The 21,979-nt window shown below is 40.2% G+C and overlaps 1 protein-coding gene and 1 pseudogene across 5 annotated transcripts in view; both read right to left on the bottom strand.

Annotated features, from left to right (window-relative positions):
• Positions 1-21,979, bottom strand: part of LOC129779753 (transcription factor HNF-4 homolog) — a 78,882-nt gene that overhangs the window by 19,830 nt on the left and 37,073 nt on the right. For 3 of the 5 annotated variants that reach the window (XM_055787416.1, XM_055787414.1, XM_055787413.1), the window contains exons 2-4: positions 10,257-10,491; positions 10,101-10,195; positions 7,812-8,351 (exon numbers count right to left, since the gene is read on the bottom strand). In XM_055787416.1, the coding sequence (XP_055643391.1) occupies positions 7,812-8,351; positions 10,101-10,113 (553 nt within the window). In that variant the 5' untranslated portion in view covers positions 10,114-10,195; positions 10,257-10,491. Of the gene's footprint in view, positions 1-7,811; positions 8,352-10,100; positions 10,196-10,239; positions 10,492-19,644; positions 20,001-21,979 lie in introns of those variants that run through there. The other 2 variants (XM_055787412.1, XM_055787417.1) reach the window with 2 other exon arrangements.
• Positions 12,192-12,311, bottom strand: LOC129780709 (U4 spliceosomal RNA; annotated as a pseudogene).

The following is a 21,979-nucleotide window of genomic DNA, read 5'->3' as shown; positions in this document are numbered from 1 at the left end:
ACGATAAACTATATTTCCTTGGATAATTGAATATATGAATGAACTTTATTATCACTTAAATTAAGTGTTGGTGGCTGTTTTCAGCATTTTCAGGTCATTGGGTCGGGTTTCGTAGCATAGGTTCTGGAAAGGATAATCTTCAAAGGAAACCTGTCCATTCTCAATTTTTGTGAAATGTGTTGTTTTTTTTTGTTTTTTGAATTTCTTGGTGAGCGCCAAAACAGTTCAATTGTGGGTTGAAGATCTTAAACACAAACTCGCCCTGAGGTCTCACGGTCTTGCACGGAGACCGTCAAATTGATTGAGACAAAACGTGCACCTTCAAGGCAAGAAAATGATTTGGCTTTGCGCTTATTTTTTTTTATTTATTTATTTACAATGATTCACATTGAGAGATTAGATCTGATTCACAACTTTTCGCCAATAAACACGATCTGTCCAACCACCTCGCTCGCTGGGCTCCTCTCCTTCTTGTTCCTACTGGATTCGATGCGAACAGCCCTCCTCTTCGAGCATCGTCCATACTTCGTGCTCATAAAGAACAACCGGTCGAATTAGGGATTTGTACATGGTACACTCCGTACGGGATCGGAGTTGGCTGAACCTCAAAGATTTGTGGAGCCCATAGTAGGCACGACTTCCATTGACTATGCGTTTTCGAATTTCACGGCTGTTGTTGTTGTCAGTTGTTATCAACGAGCCAAGGTAGACAAATTCCTCCACACCCGCAGCCCGCTCTCCGCATAACACCTTCCACCGCCACGTTGAAGAGAAGACAGGAGAGTCCATCGTCTTATCGAAGTCCCCTGTGAGTCTCAAATGATTCCGACAGTTCACCTGAGATCCGCACACCGTTCATCGTTGCCTGATTTAGTCTTGTCAGCTTTCGGGAAAGCCGTGTTCGTTCATGACGCTTAAATGTAGGTGGTAATACCATTTTGTACTAAATGTACTTCCTTTCGATACAAAACGATACAAATTTGGTCGATTTAAACTTGATGCATTTCTTTCAATCGTGCATTGAAAAAAAACTGAACATCCTAAATTTGATAGGTTTGTGTCTGTGAAATTAGAAAACAACACATCAAAATTTGTTTGCGCGTCGCGAAAATTCGAATACTCGCATGCCGTGTTAGCAAAATCGTTAAAAGTGACCAAATCAACTTCCAAAAATGCAGTAAAAGTGTTCGGTCAATAACCAGGAAGCCTGGATCACGTGTAAATCGAAAGTGTCTGAAAAAAAACGCATTAGCTCTGAAATAGAAATTCGTTCCTCCACACTGGAATATCTCCTTAAATATTGTCCATCGCTTTTCAGTTATACACGTGTATTTAGAGTACTATTTCATTTCCTGATAATTCAAGCAAATATTATTTGAATCTATTGTATTGTGTTCATTCTTCGGCGATTGCCCGAAGTAACCAGACGAAGGAAAGTCGGGTCCAAGTTCCGTTATCGGTTACCGCGTGATTGTTGTTTTTTTTGCCACTGAAGAGTTCATTTCGCTATCTGGATAGTGAGTGAAGTGCCCTGCCTGCAAGTGGATAGAGGCTTTCATCCTCGGAAAGCCAAGCATTGGTTTTTGTTTTGTCGCTGCTTCGCCGACATTGGAGATTTCGCCGAGTCATCGTGCCAACAGTGACAGTGCGGGTAAGCTTTCACCGACGACTGTGTGTAGTGGTGTCGTAGGCACATTCCCACCACCAACGAGTTTCAGCACGCTCCCGTTCATCTGCACTGGAGTGCGTTCATAGGTGAATAACATTAAATATACTGAGAGAAAATATTTAATAATTTAATAATAAATTTTTTTGTTTTTTGAATTATTTTATTGTGAAATATTGTTTAAAAAAATACTTAGAATATAAGTGAAAATTTAAAATGGCAGAGAGTGGGGGACCTTCGGATATGGAGGTCTCTGACTCTAGTTCCCACCTAACGGATAAAAAAAAGTCACTCAAACGTGTTCCAAATACGGTAGATACTTTTTCTGGGGACGAGTCAGCTAACCCTACCAAGCCTCCCTCCAAAAAACTAGCAATTCTCCCATCTGCCCTTAACGATCCCACTCTACCTTCAACCTCGTCTTCTCCCTCTGTTCTTCCCGCTCCTTCTCAACCTTCGCCTTCCCACTCTCAATCCCCGTCCTCGCCTTCCCCCCCTGTTATTCCCACTCCCCGTGTAAAGGTCTATCCAGAAGATGCGCCCGGAACTGGTCCCTGGGTTGTTTTCTTCAGGCCTAAGCCAAATGGAAAGACGTTGAGAGTCATGCAGATCGCGAAAGATCTGGCAAGGTATACCTCCGTTTCGGAAATTTCGAAGGTTAGACCAAACAAATTGCGAGTTGTCGTGACTGATTGAAAAGACGCAAACAAGATTGTTGTCGATCAGCATTTTACAATTGAGTATCGGGTTTACATTCCCTCTCACATAGTCGAAATTGAGGGTGTGATAACCGAAACGGGCTTGACGTGCGAATACATTACGAGTGAAGGTACCGGCCGTTTTAAAAAACTGCCCTCGACGACTGTTAAGATCTTGGGTTGCCGCCAGCTCGGAACAGTCTCCCATGAAGGAGAAAAAAATGAAATTTACGCTGTCCAACTCGTTTCGAGTCACTTTCGCTGGTTCAGCTCTCCCTGACTACGTGATGGTAGATAAATTGAGGTTAGCCGTGCGACTTTTTATTCCAAAGCCAATGACTTGTCTAAAGTGCAAGTCAGTTGGTCACATGGCTGCTTATTGTGCCAATAAAGAACGATGTGCCACTTGCGGAGAACAACATGTGGGGAAATCCTGCAGTGCGACTGAGCATAAGTGTCCATATTGCGGGGGATCCCCACACATGCTCTCAGCTTGTGAAACATACAAGGCTCGCTGGGAGAAACAGAAGCGCTCTTTGAGGGAACGCTCTAAACGCACTTTCGCAGAAATTTTGAAGGGCGCTTCTCCACTGGCTCAAGAACAACAACCAATCAATACACACAATGTCTTCGCTACGTTGCCAGTTGACGAAATGGAAGCGGACACAGCTAACGGGGGCACGCCGTTTATTTCTCAAGGGAATTCCCGGCGCAAAAATGTGACCACTCCCAAAGTTCAAGGACAAGTCCCTCCGGTGATACCCCCTGTTAGCTTTCCCAAAAAATCGAGTGCAGCGGATAAGCAAAATCAGGTCCCTCCTGGCCTCCGTGGTAATAGTTCACCTTCGAACGACCCAGCATTCGAGGGGACATCAAAAACCCCAACTGTCCCTGTTTTTCCGTCAAGTTCAACTTCCCAATCGGGATTTATAAAGTTGTCTGACCTTGTGGATCAAATCTTCACATGTTTTAATGTTTCCGACTCCATCAGAACCATTGTCACCGCAATGCTTCCAGTACTAAAGACAATTTTGCAGCAATTGATGCAAACATGGCCCCTCCTTGCAATGATTATCTCTCTTGATGTCTAATTTAAATAGAGAGGTCGGAGATATCACTGTTTTACAGTGGAATTGTCGTAGTCTTATGCCTAAATTGGATACATTCAAATTTCTAATTCATAAACTCAATTGTGATGTTTTTGCTCTATCCGAAACCTGGCTCTCTTCTCAAAATGATCTCTCTTTCCACGATTTTAATATAATACGCTTGGACCGCGATGACAGATACGGAGGGGTACTATTGGGGATCAATAAGTGTCACTCATTTTTTAGAATTGACCTTCCACCTATTGGAGGGATCGAAGCTGTTGCTTGTCATGCAAACATCAGAGGCAAAGACCTCTGTATAGTCAGCTTGTATTGGCCTCCGAGAGCTGCGGTTAGCCGCAAGCAACTTGTTGACATGTGCTCACTCCTTCCTGAGCCACGATTAATCTTGGGAGACTTCAACTCTCACGGAACTGCCTGGGGGGAACCGTACGACGATAATCGTTCATCGTTGATATATGACCTTTGTAACAGCTTCAATATGACCGTTTTGAACACTGGGGAAACAACACGTGTACCTAAACCTCCTGCTAACCCAAGTGCTCTTGACCTCTCGCTTTGCTCGAATTCACTATCGTTAGATTGCAAGTGGAATGTAATCCAGGATCCCAACGGTAGTGACCACTTGCCAATCAAAATTTCTATCACCAATGGGTTGAATTCTTCTGAATCAATAAACATGGCATACGACCTCACAAGACACATTGACTGGAAAAAATATGCGGACGCGATTGCTCTAGCCATCAATTCCAGAGATGGTTTGCCTCCATTGGAGGAGTATAACTTCATTTCTCGTTTGATCTATGACAGCGCGGTTCGCGCTCAAACGAAACCCATCGCAGGTTCCACTATTCGTCGAAGGCCTCCCAATCCATGGTGGGATGGCCAGTGTTCCAAGCTTTATGGAGATAAATCGAATGCATTTAAAGCTTTTCGGAAACGTGGAACCATTGAGAATTTTCAAACGTATTTGGACCTTGAAAATCAATTTAAAAACTTGATCAAAGGGAAAAAACGTGCTTATTGGCGAAATTTCGTGGGAGGTTTATCACGAGAAACGTCAATGAAAAAATTATGGAAAGTGGCTCGAAACATGAGAAATCGCTCTTCATCCAATGAAAGCGAGGAATATTCACATCGATGGATTTTTAATTTTGCACGAAAGGTTTGTCACGATTCCGCTCCAGTGCAAAGAATTATTCGAGATATACCACAAGATAGGTGCGATCTTGATTCCGAGTATTCGATGGTAGAATTCTCTCTTGCTCTCCTTTAATGTAACAATTCTGCTCCGGGATCGGATAGAATTAAGTTCAACTTGCTGAAAAATCTCCCTGATGTGGCGAAACATCGCTTGTTGAACTTATTCAATCGGTTTCTGGAGCATAATATTGTTCCAGATGATTGGAGACAAGTACGAGTTATAGCTATTCAAAAACCCGGAAAACCCGCGTCCGACTTCAATTCGTACCGCCCAATAGCAATGCTGTCTTGTATACGGAAATTATTGGAGAAAATTCTCTTGTTTCGCCTTGATCGATGGGTTGAAACGAATGGCCTACTCTCAGATACACAATATGGGTTCCGCAGGGGCAAGGGGACGAATGATTGTCTTGCGTTGCTTTCTTCAGAAATTCAAATGGCTTACGCCGAAAAAAAACAAATGGCTTCAGTATTCTTGGACATAAAGGGGGCCTTTGATTCTGTTTCAATAGAGGTTTTGTCAGACAAATTACAATCTCGGGGTCTGCCGCCTCTATTGAATAATATGTTATATAACTTGCTTTGTGAGAAAAATTTGAACTTTTCTCACGGAGATTCGGCAGTAAGTCGGGTCTCTTACATGGGACTCCCCCAGGGCTCATGTTTAAGCCCCCTTTTGTACAATTTCTACGTAAGCGACATTGACAATTGCCTTACACAAAATTGCAGCCTAAGACAACTTGCAGATGACGGAGTGGTGTCTGTCGTAGGATCAAACGAATTCGACCTGCAAGAACCCTTACAAGATACTTTGAACAATTTTTCAACCTGGGCCATTGGCCTAGGGATCGAATTCTCCACGGAGAAAACAGAGATGGTGGTTTTTTCTAGGAAGCATAAACCAGCAAAACCAAAGCTTCAACTTTTGGGTAAACCGATCACTCATGCTATGTCATTCAAGTATCTTGGGGTCTGGTTCGACTCTAAATGTACTTGGGGGGCCCATATTAGGTATCTGAGTAAAAAATGTCAACAAAGAATAAACTTTCTCCGTACAATTACCGGCACCTGGTGGGGAGCCCATCCAGAAGATCTTATAATGTTGTATCGAACAACTATTCTCTCAGTGATGGAGTATGGCAGTTTCTGTTGTCAATCAGCTGCCAAAACACACCTCATTAAACTCGAGCGAATTCAGTATCTTTGTCTCCGTATTGCGTTGGGATGTATGCCCTCAAAGCATACAATGAGTCTCGAGGTTTTGGCAGGCGTACTCCCACTAAAAGATCGCTTCAATTTAGTATCTCTTCGGTTCCTCATCCGGTGTAAGGTTATGAACCCATTGGTGATCGGAAATTTTGAACAGCTGATCGAGCTAAATTTTCAATCTGGGTTCATGAGTCCATATCATGAATTCATCTCCATGCAGGTTGATCCTTCTTCGTATATTCCCAACCGTGTTTGTTTTCCTGACTACATCAATTCCTCTGTGCATTTTGATCTGTCCATGAAGCAGGATATCCATGGAACATCAGATTATCTTCGATCGAGGATCGTTCCAACGATCTTCGATGCAAAGTATGGGGATATCAATTGTGATAATATGTACTTTACTGATGGGTCCTCTATGAATGAGTCCACAGGATTTGAAGTGTTCAACGAATTTTTTAGCACCTCACACAGTCTTCAGAATCCTTGCTCAGTGTACATTGCTGAATTGGCAGCGATACACTGGGCGCTGGACAACGTCGCCTCACGACCTGTTGAACACTATTACATTGTAACGGATAGTCTTAGCTCTGTCGAAGCTATCCGTTCAGTGAGGCCGGAAAAGCACTCGCCGTACTTCCTTGAGAGAATACGAGAAATTTTGAGTGCTCTATCCAGACGCTGTTATGTCATTACCTTTGTCTGGGTCCCTTCACATTGCTCAATTCTGGGTAATGAGAGGGCTGACTCATTAGCAAAGGTAGGTGCAATTGAAGGCGATATTTATCAGCGTCAAATCGCCTTCAATGAATTTTATTCTTTAGTCCGCAAAAATACCACAGTTAACTGGCAACGCAAATGGAACGAAGATGAATTGGGCCGGTGGCTCCACTCGATTATCCCTAAGGTTAGCCTCAAACCATGGTTCAAAAGTCTGAACTTGAGTCGGGACTTTATTCGCACCTTCTCCCGACTCATGTCCAATCACTGTTCGTTAGATGCGCTACTCTTTCGTATTAATCTTGCCGACAACAATCTTTGTGTTTGTGGCCAAGGTTACCACGACATCGAGCACGTTGTTTGGTCGTGCGAGCTGTATCTTGTCGCCAGATCGAATTTAGTAGTCACCCTTTGGGCCCGAGGAAGGCAGCCCATGATGCCGGTGAGAGACGTGTTGGCTCGGTTAGACCTTGATTACATGTCCCAAATATATGTATTCCTTAAAGCTATCGATCTTCGTGTGTGATTGTCCTTATACCCTTAGTTTTTCCTTTGTGAGAGATCGGATCCCTTCTTAAGAATAAGATGAAATGTAAATACATATTAGATATAAGATAGGTTTAAGAATTGAGTGTGATGAGTGTGATTGAAAGTGTGATTGAGAGTGCGAGTGTGATCATTGTCAACATATCCTCATATCCCCTCCTTTTCCTGAAGAAAATATGTCACCCTTCTAAACTCGAGTCGACCGCGAGTAATCGGTTTCCTATATTATTAACATTAGAATTAAGGAAAAATGTGTATATACTAGTAACAATACAGTAAGGAGTTCGGCTCCTTTAAACCTATGTAACTGAGCCTGTAAAAATAAACGATTTAAATAAAAAAAAATGGTATTGTGTTGAAACAATTCCCGGAAAAATCGCAGAGAAAAAAGGCGCACATGGAATGAAGCGTTCTCTCCGGACACGGTTGAAACTCATATGGATAACACTAGGGATAACATTGTAGATCTGTTATGGTTATTGAGGCTGTTTCCGTTCCGCACATTTTAAAAATACATATGCGTAGTTACGTGTTCTACGGAGGAAATGAACAAGACAGGAAATGTTCATGAACTTATGCTACGTGTAAATAAATTCAATTTAAAATTGCCAGAATAATAAATACCTTACTCTACAGACGATAAATGAATAGTGTACTTACTCGGATCGAAGAAAACCAAAGCTTTTATGCAAGCCAGCTCCGAATCATCGAGTTTGATGTCTTTTATGGCACTCACAAGTTCATCGATGATTCTTGCCCCTATCTTAGATATATCGAGATTCGGTGCCATTTTTGAATCTGGACATTGCTTCGTTATGATGCAATTATTCCCTAATAACAACATCTCCTCGAGATGCATCGACCGTCTTGAAAGTCCTAAAAGCAAATGCTCTCCAGCATGTGCCCTTAACAAAGCTACCTGATCATCCAATTGAAGATCAGCGAACGCTGGTATTGATTTTGCCCATTCCACCAGAATTAGCAGCTGCTGCTTCATTGAGTCACAAACATCATTAATGCTTGCAAATCGCTTGGTAGATAAATCACAATCACCATCGTTGGCATTATCAAGTGCTGCTCCAAAATGTCGACTGAAGTTTTCAGCTCTCAGTAAAAAGTTTACCGATAATCCATTCGATGTGTCGGCGTCTTCTAAACTTGAATGTCTGCAGCTGATTCTGTCTCTTTCGTTTTGAACAGCTAAAAATAAAAGTATTTGTGATTAAAACCGATGAAAACTTCATAATACAACAATAGTGCTCAATAAAATTAACTCCTTAGACTTAGCCTATTTAATTTCCAAAAGAGCGGATTAAAGGCAAGCACAGTCAAGCATCGGAGTAATTTCACTAATCTGCCGAGCATCGTAGCGCCCTATGAAATGCAAGTGCACCACGAGTGAGACTCGATGTTGTGAAGGAAAAGGTTAATAAAGGGTGTGTCACATCAAATTGCATCACGGAAAAAACGCTGTAGAAATTTAATTTTTATGAATTATATCTTCAGCTTTCGCTTATAATCATATAAGAGTGTATAGATCACGTTGGCCATGCTTCACTGTTAATTTTTCGTACATTTGGAAAAATGTCGTCGAACGAAAAAGAGCGTCGTGAATTAATCCTGTACACTCATTTCGAGAATCCGGAGTTGTCACATCAGGACATCGGTAAGATGCTGGGAATCGTCCAATCCACGGTCAGCAGAGTACTAAAACGATACTTCGAGAACCTAACCATCGACTGGAAGGTGAATAACGGCAAAAATGGATGCTCCGTCAGTGAAAAAGATCACAAGCGCGTAGTTAAGCAGTTTAGACGTGATCCGAGAAGTTCGGTCCGGGATGTCGCCAATAAGCTGAATTTGTCAAGTTCATTCGTCCAGCGGACCAAGCAGCGGGAGGGCCTGCGTACATACAAGGTTCAGAAGGCTCCTAACCGCGACGAAAGGCAAAACATGATGGGGAAGACGCGAGCCCGGAAGCTGTACACCGAAATGCTGACGAAGTCGCATTGCCTGGTAATGGACAACAAAACCTACGTCAAAGCGAACTTTCGTCAGCTGCCGGGCCTGTTGTTCTTCTCCGCGGAGGACAAATTCAGCGTTCCGGAGGAGATTCGCAAGCAGAAACTATCCAAGTTTGCCAAAAAGTACATGGTGTGGCAAGCGATCTGCTCTTGTGGAAAGCGGAGCGCCCCCTTCGTGATGACCGGCACGGTAAACGGGCAGGTTTACCTTAAGGAGTGCCTACAGAAGCGCTTACTACCACTATTGAAGCAGCACGAGGGCCCGACCATCTTTTGGCCGGATCTCGCTTCGTGCCACTATTCAAAGGACGTGTTGGAGTGGTACGAAGCCAACGGGGTCACCTTCGTGCCAAAGGAAATGAACCCGCCCAACGCGCCGGAGCTTCGCCCAATAGAGAAATATTGGGCGATTATGAAGCAGGCCCTCCGGAAGAACCCAAAAGTTGTCAAATCGGAGGCGGACTTCAAGAGAAAATGGATTTCTGTTCAAAAAAACTACAACCTGACGTTGTACAGAACCTTATGGACGGGGTAAAGAGGAAGGTACGAGCATACGGGCTTGGGCTCGAAGTATGAATAAAAAGAAAATGTCAAAAGTTGTTTAATAGTTTTTATTTTACTGTCTAAAATTTTCAAAAGGATCGGTCTACTGGGCGAATTTCTACAGCGTTTTTTCCGTGATGCAATTTGATGTGACACACCCTTTAGCAAACCCAAATCATCTTATCAATCAGCTTTTATTTGATTCCAGCATTGAAATATTCATCATCAAAGACGGACGAGTATTTTTTCACTCAATCAAAAATATATCTGTGATAAAAAAACGAGTCAAGAGTGAAAAAAGCTGTCCAAAATAGCCCCACGTCTATTTATTTTTTATTAAAAAAAAAGAATTTTATTATTAACGCTGTTGTAATAAACTCACCTTCCTTTTTCATACCAGCTTTGAAGCATTTTCTTAATCTACAATATCTACATTGATTCCGTTTGTCTTTATCTACAACACAATTGCGATTGAATCTATATCAAAGAAAAAAAATGTACAGATCTTCATCACTATTTACATTCCTATAAAAGTGACCTGCAGGTGTATGAATGGTTCTTTCGCACGCTGCGACGAAAAAATCCTTTACAGCCATCACAGGATGCAGCTCCGTAATGTTTACCCGTTGCACGATCGCAGCATATTGTACATAAAGTGATCGCGCTACATTGGCCATTATCAACATGAATGTTCCTGTTATTATCTATTTGATCTGGAGTGAACCTGGATTCGTCTGCATTTGCAGGAGACAGCGAGTCACAGACATCATGATCTGGAATAAAAAAATATTTCTCTTTAAAACTAAAAACCGTAAAATAATGGCTAGGAAAAACTTTCTACAATAGTTGATGATTGCATACGATGCTACATGGATGTCCGTACTTCAAACCAGTGAAGAGGCTAAAGACAAGATTTTACCGAGGTTACTTTTAACAATACGCAACCTGCGTCAATGACACACAATCTTTCCTCCCAAGCAGCACGATGCAATCTTTCCATATGATTGGTGTGTCAAAAATTGTCGTCTTCTATCCAACAGTCAACGTGCAGAAACGACTTATCGTTTAATGTTGCCTTAGTGGAATCCTTGCTTCATAGAAAACATTTTATCATTAAGGTGAAGGTGGAAGCTAGCCACAAATGGCTGCCACAATGGCGCTCATTTCTTTCATCTCCCTCCCTCACCTCTCGCCCGAAAATCAATAATTTTGCGAAACAGTGTGAAGAAAATGATCGTTTTCGCACACTTCCCATCAAGTAATATCGACCAAACTCTAATCGATTACTCACAAGATATTAAATTTTCATCTGCTTTCGCACCGTATAGTGAAGAACGTCGGAAAACTCGAGCAAGTGCTCTGAAAGTTAAATTTTCGTTTTTCAATCGTCTGCAATGGTTTTGTTTGTATTGGTGGAAACATCGTTATTTTTTCGACACTGATGCCAAACAACATCATCGAAACAGCTATAAAAACCACTCAATAAAATGTTATTCCGGAGTCATAGCGTCCCATGTCATGAAAATCAATAGAATAAAATTGTGTTGATATCAATACAATTATTATTTTTACGTTTAATGGGTCTATAATGTAAGTTTTAGCAACTTTAACATTGGGTAAGAAAATTGTATTGCAGAGCTCGGAACACTGCCACGGCTGCCTATGCTTTCAAAAACAGTAAACGGAAATGTATTAAATTCAATCTAAATGCCTCGGCCAACGAAGAGAAGGGTTAAGGCTTTCCAACGTGAATATGTGAAAACAATACGATCAACGAAGGAAAATATTAAGGAATTATCAACATCGAGTTACTATGCGGAAGAACTTGTTAATACCAAAAGTGCCCCAATTCACATGTGTTATAAATTTGCTCATGTTACGCTCGCGTATAATCAGAATCATATGCAAATGCACCTTCTATATATATTTATATTTGCAATTGTTCATCGGAACATATCGTTCATACATTTTACTTTAGTATTGAATTGTTATTTGTTTTTTTTTTTCAAATGTATTCAAAGACTCGTGTCAATGAAGCGCCACACAGTCTGATAAGTGAATTGATCTATTTACGTGTGCTTTGCTCTTCTCTCACAAACACTATTACCCCATTTTTACACGAGGGTTTACCTATACTACTACAATGGCTAGCTTCCACCCTCACCTTAAGATATTTTATTTTCTAGAGCCCGCCCCGTTAACCAACTACCGAGGCCGCCAGACGCAGGGATGCCAGGTTTGAAGACATGTCTTCATTTTGAAGACATTTGACTTACTACGAAGACATTTGATTTTGTGAAGACATTTTGAAGACATTATGTAATATGTGAAGACATTTATGTATGATAGCGTATGTGATTTTTTGAGAGATATTATTTTCATAAATTTCTAACTATTAGCCGAAAATATCGTCAAAAGAACTAGGGCTTTTGTGTCAGTGTCATTCTATCGCTTTTTTATCAGTGTCACTTGTTTACTTTTGTTCTTAGTAATCAACAGAGACTGTTGCCTCAGGTTTTTTTTAGTGTTCAACTAGCAATAATCACACCTCGGATAAACCTCAATGGTTATGATATCGCCACAGCGCAAAGCTAGTTTCGGGGTCATTCGCTCGCTTTTTTCAAACTTTTCCAAGCAGAAAATCCACAAGTATATAGAATGAATTCAACAACGAGGGACCTCTAATGTCTCTAGAAGACATTAGTTCATTTGCACTAGAAAATTTGAATGATTCTGACATTGTATTTCTATTAATTTGCACCTGTATTATACAATAGATTGACCTAGATCTTCAAACGACCACTACACTAAACGAAGGTTTTCCGGGTACTCACCGTTCCGGTAATCAGTTTTATGGATATGGTTTGAGCTACAACCGAAACTTCAATGCTGAAATAAACAAATTTAGTTATCACAGTTCCGTTTTTGTGGAAAAACCGGGGCGATATTCACTCAATCAACGGTGTATCAGGCTAATTATCTTTTCTAAACTCATAAAGTTTAGTTCGCAGTTGTGAAATATATTCTTTGTTCACATTTATTGAAATAAACTTCAAAACCTCAAGGTAAGTTTTGTGAAATGCGCTATATAACAATGCCAATTAATACAAATATTGAATATGCTATCAAACTTTGTCCAAATGTAAGCCATGATTTTTTTTATATTACTGTGCAGGGTACGTTTATGAGAAGGTATCCTGGACTCGAAGTGTGTCCGACACGATTCACTTATGCACTCTCAATTATGACATCTTAGCTTTGACGGAAAGCAGCGATCGCAAAGCAATTCATAACAAGTGTTTTTTTTGTGTTGCGAATATTACGCGTTTTGCTACATTTTATTTGAAGTATGTCAATAATACGTGAGATAGAGGAGTTAGTGAACCATTAAATTTAAAATAACGAAACTAGTACCCAGGATGTGTTGTTTCTGTGTTGCTTCTTAAAGTGGTCCCGACTGCGAAGGAATATATATAAAATATTTCTATTTTCAGATAACTCTATGGCTCGATGTGTGGCACCCGGATGCGCGAGCGTTCGGCCATTGATACCCTGGCTCGAGTCCAACTCGAATTATGAAAACATATCCCACAAATTATCATTCCATCGATCCCCAAGGGATGTGACTATTCGAAACAAATGGATTCGATTCTTTAGACAGGACTTAAACAGCAATACTAAAAACATGTACATTTGCTCGCTTCACTTCAGTCCAGATTGTTTCATGTGTACATGGTTTGGAAGTACAATATCGTCGAAAACTGGTACAAACAGGTAAATTCGAACAAATCCATATTATAGATACAATTATTACACAAAAATGTTTATTTTTAGCTTTTCCTACTATCAGAAAGGCCAACGATTCTCATTCCTCCGCCGCCGAAAGGGGTTGATTGACATCAAGCAAGAGTAAAAAATCATAAATCATCCATAATATCCGCGGAATTGGTCCAGTTTTCTAATGGGACGAAACATGACTATCGCGAAAGGGATATTCCGTCAAATGAAATCGGGAGCAGCACTATCAACATCTCTGATGAAAAACCTAGTGATTCTGCTAGTTCTTAAAAAAAGCTTAATTCAAGCACTGCAGTAGGAGGTATCGGAGAGCTACAGAGAGTTTCAGGAAGCTAAACTCTGAATTACCGAACCACAATTTCCCCTAGGTTTTGATTAGAAAAAAATCTAAATAGATTGTCTTTACGCAGCAATGAATAAATGTATACATTTAGCTAAAATACAAAAGAAATAAACTTATTTAGACAAATTCATTATACCGCTCCATGATACTTGCAAAGCTAACACGTCACAGCCTAACTGTTACTGATGCACTAGTCAGTCCAGACCAAGGAAAGTGAAGTGGAAGGTAAAACGTAATGTCAGAATTGCCGTTCGGACGTATCCCGTATGTTTGAATTTATTTACATAGATCGTATCCAAGCAACACTAAACATTGACTACATCGTCGCCGGCATGGTTGATTGCCGTTATGAATCAGCACAAAAAACAAAGCTGCAAATTATGCGCCAGTGGCGGTACCACGATCAAAGCCTTCCCTCAACAAATCATATCACATTAGGCGAGCCAGCTGGCGGAAGCATATGCATAAAGGTTACTAGGTTACTATTTTCAACGATAACTGTTTTTTTTTATTATACTGCTTCAAACCTTCATTACCTTCGATGAAATCAAATGTAACCATACCAACGCGAGAAATAACATAAACAATTCCAAACCTTTCGGCTTGCCATTCCTCATACGCCTTTCCTAAATAGTGTAAATGGTTTGGTTTGGTTTTGAATTAAAGAGACTTTAAACTCTGAGAGTTCATTCGTCTCTCAACGCATGTGATGTTGTCTTCAAGTACCCTTTATACCCTCACAAATACACTGAATTTTTTTTTCATGCGACTGATGCATGCGCGCGCTAAAATCGCGAATTTCGAGCAAATCGAGTAAAATTTAATCACGTAAAAAAATCGCGTAGAACAAGAATCCAGTGTGAATACCAAAACTGCTGGAAGAAGGGGTCATGCTCTCACAAAACTTCAATGGCTGTGATCAGCCCAACGTAGTTCGCATAAATTAATTTTACAACATTGCAATGAGCAGTCCATTGAGTTTCATAATTTTACCATCACATTTGTGTGGCTCAGGAGCAAAGCAAACCCTTAAATATATTTTTTTGACCTGGTTTCTGAACAAAACCTGAAGTATTCCATTTCAACTCGACATGGTTGAAGCGTCGTTGAAAATTGAGAAAGGCACATCATGAAAGCTGAACCGTCATTCTTCATTTGATAACGGATGTTTTCACTCGTAGGCAACTTACAAGAGTCGCTGAGAAATACAGAAGCACTCGAGGGGACATCAAAACCCCAAACGTTCCTGCTTTACCATCATGTACAACCTCCCAATCGGGATTTACAAAGTTGTCTTCAATTCTAACAAAGCCACCGAAAAACACCGAAACATCGAAACATTGCATGTTGAATTTATTTATTCTGGATATTCTGAAACATAATATTGTTCCAGAAGATTGGAGAAAAGTACGAGTTATCGCCATTCAAAACTCCGGAAAACCAGCGTCCGACTTCAAATTGTACCGCCCAATAGAATACAATGCGTATTGCAATACGGAAATTGTTGGAGAAAATTATCTTGTTTCGCATTGATAGATGGATTTAAACTAATGATCTACTCTCATACACGATATGGATTCCGCAGGAGCAAGGGGACGAATGATTGTCTTGCGTAGCTTTCTTCAAAAATTCAAATGGCCAATGCCCACAAAAAAAGGAAATGGTTTCAGTATGATTGGATGTAAAGGTGGCTATTGATTCAGTTTCAATAGAGAGAGATTCGGTAGTAGATCAGGTCTCCCATGTGGCGTCATGTTTAAATCCCCTTTTGAACAGTTTCTACGTAAGCGACATTGACAATTACCTTACGGGAAATTGCATCCTAAGACAACTTGCAGATGATTGATGTCTTTCGTAGAATCAAAAGAATCCGACCTGCAAGGACTCTTACAAAATACTTCGAACAATTTTTCAGTCTAGGCCAGCGATACTCAACCTTTTGACGTAGGACTACGTCTAACCGGAAGATATAGGGGGTGAAATGGAAATCTAGGCACTGAACAAGTAGGAAAAAATGCAAGATTTGGAACGCTTATAACTCGAGCTTCCAACCTACATTAAAACTATACAATCACCTGCAAAATTCTATCGTGAATGTATGGAATGGATAGGCAGAAGGAATTAGGCAGAATGGAACGGGCATATATGATATATTTAGTTGTTTAATTGTTTATATGTATATTTAATTGTAATCAGTTAAGAGTTTTTTTTTTATTTGAAATAATGTGGTTAGAACAACATAGACACCGATTGTAGAAATTTACAAGATAAAAAATCTTACTCTACAAGTATAGCAATGAATAAAATGAAATGAAAATTTCTCAATAGATCGCAAAGGTTTTTGCATCAATTGATAGGAAATATATCTACGCATCTATCATAACGAATAACATTTCATTTTTCATGAGATAAATAATTGAATAATTGTAAAATATCAAGCATTGTCAAAATGCCCTATGTGCCCATTTTTGATTGGTCCATTTTGTGCTCCTCAAATCGTACCGACCAAAACGGGCAACCAGAGCAGCAGCGAAATAGAATGAAGCACGATTGGAAAGGAAAAAGAAAAACATGAACGAAACATTGGTCGCAGTCTCACACATGCGTAATTCTCGAGCCAGCCAGTCAGCTTAAAAATCCCCGCTCCGCTGCCGTAACGATCATTCTCATTCAAACCGTACACCACATCGGTTCGCATCACAACACATCAACAAACCAACCCAAGCAGCCATGTCTGGACATGGTAAAGGAGGAAAAGTGAAGGGAAAGGCAAAATCCCGCTCGAACCGTGTTGATCTGGAGTTCCCCGCAAGGGTAGCTAGGTCGAGCGCGTTAGTACCAGTGCACCAGTCCACCTAGCCGGCGTTATATAGTTTCGGCCGCCGAAGTGATCGAGTTAGCTGGCAAAGCTGCTCGCGACGATAAGAAAACCCGCATTCGGAACAGAACACATTCGGTTCGATGGACATCAAGACAACAGGCAGTTGCAGCGAGTGGCAAACGCAATCGCAAAACGGCATCAGGTAGCAGAAGAAAAAAGTTTGTTCTTTATACAAACTGCTTTGGTGGCAAATCCAGAACAAGGCGGCATCGAGGGCGTTCGAAATGGTTTTTTTTCAAAACCACGAGTACGAAGTTTTCTAAATTGGAACCATTCCATAAAACAAGGCGCTTTTCAGGGCCATTAAACCGTCCAAAAAAAGAGTTTAGGAAATACAGTTCAATGCTTTCTAAAACATTATCCAAAATAATAATAAAACACAAATTGGTTTTTTCATAATTTGTTTGCCAGGTTCTGATGAGTATGTGAATTTGGCAGTTGTTCTGAGCTTATTGATTTTCACCAATTCTTAAATTGCTTTTAGATTGAAAGTACAGTAATTTACACCTATCTCGACATTTAGCTAATTGGACGGACCGTAATGCGACATATTTAGTTGGAAATTTTTGTAAACATAGAGTTCGGGGTCCAAATTATGACCCCACATTGAAAGTCGACACTGTACCACTGTCATCGCAAATGTTCAATTACAGGTTCAAATTACCTCCAATCCGATACTGAGTGGTGGTAATGCGACGTGCCATTGAATGTAATTTACTGTAAAATATGTCACAAGCTGGATGGGAAGAAATTTTTCAACTGTGAAAGCTGTGGCGAGTGGCAAATGCAATCGCTAAACAGAAAGGTTTAGCCGAACAAGATGGGGATATCGAGTGATAACAAAACAATAAACTCTTTATTTGAAGATAATTTTGTGATTCTGAAAAGGACCCTTTTTAGCCTGCATGTGAATCCAACGAGCGAACAAATCGTAATGAATGTATTTTTTTGCCATCGCTGCCTTTTAACGCTCATTCGTTCGTCTCGTTGGACTCGCCTCTTTGGCTGAGTCTGCCGATTTGTCTCTATCCTGTGAGTGTGTACCGCTAGAGTAGAAAACACGCGGACCCCAAAAAATATCTTATTTTCTTTCAAACCGTAAACCAGTGTGGTTGTACGGCATCGGCATCATGGACGTAACAAAGGAGGACAAGTTAAGGAAAAGGCAAAGTCTCACTCGAACCGTGCAGGTCTCCAGTTCCCTGTTGGTCGCATTCACTGATTGCTCCGCAAGGGTAACTAGGCCGAACGGATTGGTGCCGGAGCACCAGTATACCTAACAGCGATTATAGAGTTTCGGCCGTCGGAGTGCTCGAGTTGGCTTGCAAAGCTGCTCACGACAATCAGAAAACCCGCATCAAGAACAGAGCAGCTTCGGTTCGGCGCTCATCAAGGCAACAATTAGTTTCAATGAGTGGCAAAGTGTTTCTCTGGCACGTCGCATTAAATGTAATTTACTGAACAACATGTCACAAGCTAGATGGGAAGAAAATTTTCCAACTGTGAAAGCTGTGCCGAGTGGCAAACGCAATAGCTAAACAGGAAGATTTAACCGAACAAGATGGGAATATCGAGTGATAACAAAAACACAACACCAAAGGTTCTTTTCAGAACCATCAACATATTCATAAAGAGTAAACAGTAAACTAATCCATTTTTCAGGTAGATAGGTAGGATGTACTGTTGATTGCTCCCTGTCTAGAGCGCTGAAACTGGAATACTGAACTTTTTGAATATTTAAGTAGTTTTTCAGTATCTCCTAACAAAATTACATCACCAGCGCAGAACGAATCATCTCGGCAGACGCAGAACGGTAACAGAAAATCCAAACAGAACCTATTATGTGGTGGCTGCGGAGGCGAAAGCAAAACCATCGAAACAAAATTTCAACTTCAGTTTTTCATCGAAGAACACAGCTTGGAAAACACCTTACGCCACTCCCAACCCGAAAACAATGAAATCACGGAAGTTTAATCAGTCATTCATGATTTTTCAATATTCCAAGCAGCAAGGCTTTCGAAATAGTATTTCTCAATGCCGGTAAAATAATCACTTCATCCGAAAGATAAATTGTCAACGAGTTATATGATTGCCACTTATTGGTCCAAAAAATCGTTTAAATACCTTAAAAATTGTTTTGAAAGCAAGCTATTGAAGTCTAAACAGTCTAGCTCATTGATGATGATTGGTGATCGCAATGTGTTCCCGAACACGGACGCAAAATCTAGTCACCTGGAGAAACCGTCATAGCGAAAACATGCAAGCTGTGATTTCTTTTGTTCAATTCTTGCCAAGTTCCGATCCATCTTGTCGCTCTTCTTTTGTCTCTAGTGCATTCGGAGCGAACACCAACTTTGCGGAGCTGCGGTATTCTTGTACACCGCCGTATATTGTTCTGAGTACTCGACGTTCGAAACACCAAGTGCTTCAGGGTCCTTTTTGATCATCATCCATGCTTTGTGTTCATAGAGGACCACCGGTCATATCGCTCCGTCCTTATTTGTATTTCAGAGGCTTTGAACTTTGCAGTTCATTTGCCTCTAAGGTCATATCAGGGATTTGTACATGGTAGATTTCATACGGGCTCGGAGTTTTTAAGGCCTTAGGGATTTGTGGAGCCCATATTAGGCACAACTTCCGTTCAATATGCAATTTCGATTTTCACTACTATTCTGTTGTTGTTGTCAGTTGTTATCAACGAGCCAAGTTAGATAAACTCGTTGACCACCTCTAGATTACAACACTACACCAAGAAGGATTTTGTTACGATCAGCCCCTCCTGCCAGCATGTATTTAGTCTGAGACGCATTGGACTCAAGCCCAGCCAAATCATCTGAGATCCACACACATAAAGCATCCATGAACAATAACAGTTTAGAGAAATTGTTGGATAACATCACTTACCGAAAATATGTTTAATCAACGAGTCATCCAAATTCAAAGAAGAAGAGAATACGAATTGATTCCCATCATAATCACTAGAAGCATCAACATAACTTTTCATATTAGGAACGCTGATTACACCATGAATTGATTGAACCGTTGAATTCGAGACTGCTCCACTAATTGGGGGAAACGTGTGTGCTCGTACACCATGAGAATCGAACAAAAAATATTTTATCAGAATCGTTGAACGATTATATTTATCAGTTATGTTTTTCTTCAGGAATCAAGCCAAACGTAAACCGAGATAACAGATAATAAGAAAGTTTCACTGGTGAAAAAAAAAAACATTTTTCACTACCAAAACCACACGGAAACGCACAATACTTGTATTTTGTTTATAGTTCTAACCTCCGTTAATGGATTCAATGCGTTAGGCAAAAAAATGACTGATATATAGAAATCAAATGAAACGACACAGAATACATGCATCCGCATTGGACTACATTACAGAATAATCGCATCGTTACTTTCTAATACATCATCGCATATTGTCTGTTTTCATTTTTTTGTTTTCACATTCAAAGTACATATAGATCATCATTTAGCGCTGCTCATTACTTTGAACTTACATTATATATTGTACATGCATAGCTCACGTTAACCATTCAATCAAAATATTGATTACATCACCTATGATTCACATGCGATCAGCTATCAGTAAATTAATCCCTTGGTTCATATCGTACTCCCAATATGAAGTTATCAAGGTGAAGTGTTATCTGCACGTTAGACATGTGAATCATTTCGTTAATTTAGGAATTTTAATCAAATTTAATATAAAATTCAAATAAACGAATCGTAAACTCGTAAATACATAGCACAATGGCTTGAAACTCATTCACCTTTAAGTGCGATTCACATACAACATCCACGTCACGTTCACGTCCCATCACGTCACGTTACGTCAGTTATTCTACCATGTAATTATTATGAAAACATTCACATACACCGGCAACGTAACGACCCGTCAGCATACGTTCAACGAAAACGATCGGCAGGATTTGTAGAAAAGAATAATTGACGGAGAGGAACGGTTCCTTGGGTTTTTGTCTGGGCTTCGTGTCTCGGCTTTTGTTTTGATTTTGGTTGTACAGTAATTTACATCTAATTCAACATTTAGCTAATTGGACAGACCTGTGATGCAACACGTTTAATTGGACATTTTTGTAAACATTGAGTTCGGGGCTCAACAGATAATTATGGCCCCACATTGAAAGTCGCCACCAGTCGTTAATATTCAATTACTGGTGAAAATCGCCTCCAATGCGACACTAAGTGGTGCCTCGACATGTCGCATTATAAGTAACTTATTGTACTTTTTATGCCAACATATCTCTTAGTTGAAAAATTTCGGAGTGAAAATCATTTGCGACTAGCTGAGAGAAATAGTCTATATATTATTATTGTTGAATAAGAGTCGGACTAAGCCTTAGCAAGTTTAAGCATTTAAATAATTGAATTCAATGAATTTCATTGAATTTTTCAAAATTTAGGACTGTTTCTAGGCATGCTGATACGAAAGAGGGCATTGCAATTTAAAATTGTTGTAGGTGGCGACACCATGAATAACATTAAATAAATCACAGGGGTATGACTAAAACGTCAAATCCCTCATATTGCCAGTGTTCCCAATATTGCTGCGGTTCACTGATATTTTGGTTCTGTCAATTACTGTTGTTTACAACTCGGTCCGGTTATATAGTCGAATAGTGGCAAACTTTAAACTCCTCCTGTTAAATGTGAACACCTCCATGAGAAACCGAAATATGAAAATCGCTCATGCAGTTAGAAATAAAGCAGCGCATGTTTTCTTTATTTTTACTATCTCCGTGATTTCAAGGAATTCAATCCTCGCAAATGATATGTTGGTAAACAAATGACGCCATATTGATTTTGATTTTGGGTAGCCTATATTCAATTGATGTCTAACCCCTGATAAATCATTCGTTTGACATTTGACGTGACGGGCTGGTGGAAGCATTGACTGCATTTGTGAATTGGTGGAGACGTTGACGGAACGTAGACGTTCTTCTCCGTAACGTTCTATGTGAATCGCACATTATTCTACACCGTGAGTGACGTGAAATAGGAACGTCACTTACTTTATATCGGGAACTCATCTATTGTTCCATCAGCAGTGGCTTCGAGTGAGACACTGCGTCCGGTGTGGAATTATCTGGTTGTCTTGGTTAAGGCAAAATTATTAATAACCTTTTAACGTCGATAGCCTTTTTTAATTCGATTTCAACGAGATAAAAAATTGTTTAGACAAAACAGTCAATCTCAAATAGTT

The sequence above is a fragment of the Toxorhynchites rutilus genome, chromosome 3, assembly GCF_029784135.1.
Source record: "Toxorhynchites rutilus septentrionalis strain SRP chromosome 3, ASM2978413v1, whole genome shotgun sequence".
NCBI classification, from domain to species: domain Eukaryota; kingdom Metazoa; phylum Arthropoda; class Insecta; order Diptera; family Culicidae; genus Toxorhynchites; species Toxorhynchites rutilus.
Note: the sequence above shows the minus strand (reverse complement) of the source record. Positions and strands in the feature narration are given on the sequence as shown.